Raw genomic sequence first — 4,384 nt, 5'->3', positions numbered from 1 at the left:
ACTTGACTAGAAAGGGCTGTACTGGGTATCTGTGCATGGGGACACAAGCAGGCCTCTGTGTGGAGAATCTGGGTGGGCCTGCTCCATGCTGCACTCAGCCAGTTCCACGGCAGCCCCATGCCCAGCCACAGTGGAGGCCATATGGCTGCTGCACAAACAGTTGAACAGCCATCCTCAACATCACAATGGGCCTCACCCCATGATGGCCCTCATTGGGTGAGGGTGGCCTTTTGTGATGTCACCTAGTGATGCACATCACCGATGATGGATCCACCTAGCAATAGATTATGAGGACACCGAAGACCTGGCGTCCCTCGCTGGCTATATCCGGGCATCCCACCTAGCCAGTGCCAAACTCCAGGCAAGCAAGTTTGTGAGCACACGTGTCTGAGACTATCTTGCTGCTGTGTAAACGCCGTGGTCCTAAGCTGTTGTGTGCCAGGCCAGCAAAACCTGCCCGTGGGCACAGCAGGGAGGTTTTCTGCATTTTTGCTACAGACTTGCTGCTCCCCCCATCCCTCCTCCTCTTTTATTTGCTACTTGACTTTCCTACTTCTCTACTTCTTTACGTTTTTCTGTGATGTTAGTTTCACTTTTTTACCCGTCTGGGCTACAGGAAAGCTCCACACCAGGGCCCTGTCAGGGAAGCCCCTCGGTAGCTCTCCTGTTTTTCCCATAGTTTTTGTAGCCACCAACATGGAGGGACCGTGGGTGGGCACCTGGAGGCCTCATCCCCGACGTGGCCCCATTCTGGCAGAGTTCAGCACTCCAGGACCTAAATACTGGATCCCTGGGACAACAGGTAAACGAACGATCATGGGGAGGTTCAGGGGAGGCACAGCACATCTGCCGTTTCCACTTAGAAAGTGCCTTTCATTGTGCAGTTGCAGGCAGATGTCCTTTCACAGGCTTTTTTTCCCAGGTCACGCGTCTCATGATCCCACCAGAGACAAAGCCCCTGCATACACATTTAGAGGGGCCAAAGGTCCAGTTGCAGAAAGCTGCTCTCCAGGTCCTCGATACTTCATCCATCCCTCCATCACCAAGATTGGGAAATATGTGCCTCCATCAGCACACCTGGTCGGACGTCCCAAAACCAAGTCTGAGGTCACCCCTGGACCTAGTGAGTACCGTTTCTGCAGCCCTTCTTCCAGGCCTTACTGTTGTCCTGTGCCACAAAACCACCTCTGAATGGGCTTCAGAGGGTTCCAGACAGGAAACAAACAAGGCTGAGCACCTCCTCCTGACCTCTCCTCTTTGGCTTGCAGTTAGGTATCCAGCTTCACTGCTTTTCTCGGCTTTTCCTCTCTCTCAGGTGACTATTCCACAGACAAGGCTGACAAACATGTCTACTCTAATGCACCAGTACAGTCCATGGTCTTCCGGCACAAGCTCAGTGATGCTCTTCAAACACCAGGTATGGGAACTTGGGGAAACAGACTCTCTGCCTATGTGTCCTCCAGAGAACATCTGCTGCACAGCTTCTTCAACAGGCCTAGCGAGAAGCCTAGGTGACAGGATGTAGTATGCTCTTGACAAGCTTCTTGCTGTCCAGGAGCACCAGCTTCTCCCATCTCACAGAAGAACCAGCACTCTGGCTTTGAATGGCCAATGTATGCCACGTGCAACAGAAGGCAGAGTCACTGGGAGGAGGGACAGGATACCCATCCTGCTCATCAGAGCTGGTTTGGTAGACTGATTCTCTCCTACCTAGGCATTGCTCCCTTTCCCACAGGACTCACCCATGCTCTCTTTCCATTCCCTTTCCAGGTCCTGGCGCCTACACCCTTCCCAGGCTGCTGGGACCCAACACAGTCTACACCCATGCCAACCCATGCTACTCCATGAGATGGAAGAGTATGTACAACAGCTGTTTTCAAGATCTGGCCAAGGTGAGCTGTGCTTCTCTGCTCTCTTGCAGCAGCAGTGGAAGCTCAGCTGTTCTCTTTAGGGCAGCAGGGCTCCAGTGGCTGCTGCAGCCCCGTGTAACACACTCTTCCCTGCAACTGCAGTAAAGCCTGAGAAGCCATGGGGCCCCGGGCTCTCTGCTCTTACCAGCAACACTGACACCTGCAGTCCCTCACTTTCCAACACTAACAGCTTTGGTGGGGCACAGCTCATTGGCACTAACAGCAATCTCCCTTCTCCTCTGGGAAATCTGTCTCTGCAGGAGAACAGGAGGTGCCCTTCTTCCCAAGGTTCTGTGCCTCCCACACCACTTCTCTATCCAGCCACCTACAGCAGTGCAGTCCACATGGGGGCTTGGCAAAAATCAACACTGTTTTTTCTACCCACCAACCTCCCTGCTTCTCTTACAGACACCAGGTCCTGCAGCATTCTCCAAGGTGGAACTGGATGTCTACAAAAAGAGGGCTCCCAAGTACACAATGGGACTAAAAACTAAACTTACTGACAAGACCCTGCGTCCAGGGCCAGCAGACTACAGCGTGGGAAAAGTAAGGCAACTTGTCCACAAATGTGTTATGCTGGTTGGCCTTCGCTTGAGGACAAGTCTGGAGAACAAGGCATCACTGTCACACTTATTTCTTCCCACTTTCCCCTTCCAGGTGACGCTGATCAAGGCCCGGGAACCTGCTTACACTTTCGGACTTCGTCATTCCCTCTACAAAGCTGCTTTATTACCTCGGATGCCTCCTGAATAAAACCAGATACCTCCAAAGATCTTTTCTTTTTACCCTCTGCTGCAGGGATGCGTGGGTGTGCATGGGTGGAGACCATTGGTTCTCTCCTTTTCATGTCTACACCTCAGCCAAAACACAGCAAGGTGAGGGCGAGGGGAGAACAGTGAGGTAACAGAGTGAGCAAGACTGACACCTCCAACAGCACTGTTTCACCTGACCAGAGCAAAGCACTGTGCTGTGAAAGCATTCCAGTGCCACCTTGCCCGCTTTCATCCTACAGCTAAACATCCCACAGGCGTAGGTTGGCCCCCAAGGGCACAGCCCTTCTCAGCATCCTCCTTTACAGTGCACATGGGTGGCATCTGTGCACCAGGGTGCACCCAGAAACACAGCTGCTGTGCATCACCTCTTGACACAGGCAGGGCCTCATTTCCACAGGCAAGTCACCGGAACACCAACAGTTACGGAGAAAGAATCATTACACTCAGTCTGAAAATGCAAAAGCCCAGATGGCAAGGGACCTTGGAAGGTCCATCCAGCCCTTGTGTGAGAAAGACAGCCCGGAGGAGAATATCTAGCACCCAGTCAACTGCAACTTGATTGCCCCCAGCGATGGGATTCTACTGCATCTCTGGGGAGCTGTTCTTCCCTTCTGGCTAAGTGGTGATAACAAAACAATTCTCTCCTGGTTTCTAGGCAAAGGGGTGGGAATTGGAGCGGGCAGTTCTCATAGGCCCTCCGAGGCAGGAGCCTCTCCCAGCTCCACAGTCAGCAGTTCATTCCAGACTCAGCCCAGTGACCAAATCCCTGTCCTCAGCTCAGGCACCACTTGACTAGAAAGGGCTGTACTGGGTATCTGTGCATGGGGACACAAGCAGGTCTCTGTGTGGAGGATCTGGGGCTGCCCCATGCTGCACTCAGCCAGTTCCACGGCACCCCCATGCCCAGCCACAGCAGAGCCCCTTAGGCAATATGGCTGCTCCACAAACAACTGAATGGTTAGTCTGAAGATGGTGCCAGCAGTGTCTGGGTGCCCATTCATCTGACGGAAGAGTAGGTGTGACAGCGGGAGGCAATAAGCAAAGTTCCCAGGATCGCGATACTCAATCCCCACTGTGTCCTCAGTGAATGGACATCCCCCATAGCTCTTGGAGGGCACTGCTGGAGGAGGGACATAGTCTTTCAGGGAGCTGTGACAGTGGAACCCATTCTAGAGTGGACCCAGGCAGCACCTGAGCATGGCTCCAGGCAGGAGCTGCCAGCGGTGGGGTGCAACTCCCATGGGGAAAGGAGAGTGGGCAGCAGCTAGTTGTTTTATTTTCTCACTATCTGAACAAATAGCAGTAAATTACACTAATTTTTCCCAGCCGAGTCCATTTCACGCATCGTTATCTCCATTGATGAGCTTTTCCACGTTATTTTCCACCCCTGCCCTCCTGCTGAAGATGGGCCTTGGAAGACCTTTACTGCCGGTGTCTCCTCACAGTGAAACCCAGAGCAGACGTTTTCCTTCTCAGGTGCCCTTGTCTTTGAGTTGAAATGCCTTTGGTTAATGGAAGTATTTTAACTAAAATTATATCAAGATCTAGGTGAATTAAAAGGAGCAGAGCAAAAAAAAGTTAGAATAATAAGAAACAATAAAAGCTGCTATTGCAAAGGACGGACAGAATGTAGCACCCCAGCCCCAGAATTGCAAGCTCATCTGCGGGTTTTACTTTTAAAAATATACAGGGTTCTTTAAT

The 4,384-nt window shown here is 52.1% G+C and overlaps 1 protein-coding gene across 2 annotated transcripts; it reads left to right on the top strand.

The window, feature by feature from the left end:
• The first annotated feature begins 232 nt into the window (after window positions 1-232).
• On the top strand, window positions 233-2,680 carry LOC108503426 (outer dense fiber protein 3-like). 2 transcript variants are annotated; one of them, XM_017827364.1, is made up of 7 exons: window positions 233-361; window positions 680-802; window positions 923-1,123; window positions 1,316-1,417; window positions 1,771-1,892; window positions 2,319-2,456; window positions 2,568-2,680. In XM_017827364.1, the coding sequence occupies exons 2-7, from the start codon at window positions 697-699 to the stop codon at window positions 2,661-2,663; spliced, it is 765 nt and encodes a 254-aa protein (XP_017682853.1). In that variant the 5' UTR covers window positions 233-361; window positions 680-696; the 3' UTR covers window positions 2,664-2,680. The 2 variants fall into 2 exon arrangements, with proteins under 2 accessions (XP_017682853.1, XP_017682854.1); XM_017827365.1 differs by having other exon boundaries at window positions 240-373.
• The last annotated feature ends 1,704 nt before the right edge of the window (window positions 2,681-4,384 follow it).

This window comes from Lepidothrix coronata, unplaced genomic scaffold (assembly GCF_001604755.1).
Source record: "Lepidothrix coronata isolate B3197 unplaced genomic scaffold, Lepidothrix_coronata-1.0 Scaffold138, whole genome shotgun sequence".
Taxonomy (NCBI): Eukaryota; Metazoa; Chordata; class Aves; order Passeriformes; family Pipridae; genus Lepidothrix; species Lepidothrix coronata.
Note: the sequence above shows the minus strand (reverse complement) of the source record. Positions and strands in the feature narration are given on the sequence as shown.

Coding starts and splice junctions, on each gene's coding strand:
- LOC108503426 (XM_017827364.1), top strand. CDS start 697: ATGGAGGGACCGTGGGTGGGCACCTGGAGGCCTCATCCCCGACGTGGC. Junction 1,124..1,315: donor TGAGGTCACCCCTGGACCTA/GTGAGTACCGTT, acceptor CCTCTCTCTCAG/GTGACTATTCCACAGACAAG. Junction 2,457..2,567: donor CAGACTACAGCGTGGGAAAA/GTAAGGCAACTT, acceptor TTCCCCTTCCAG/GTGACGCTGATCAAGGCCCG.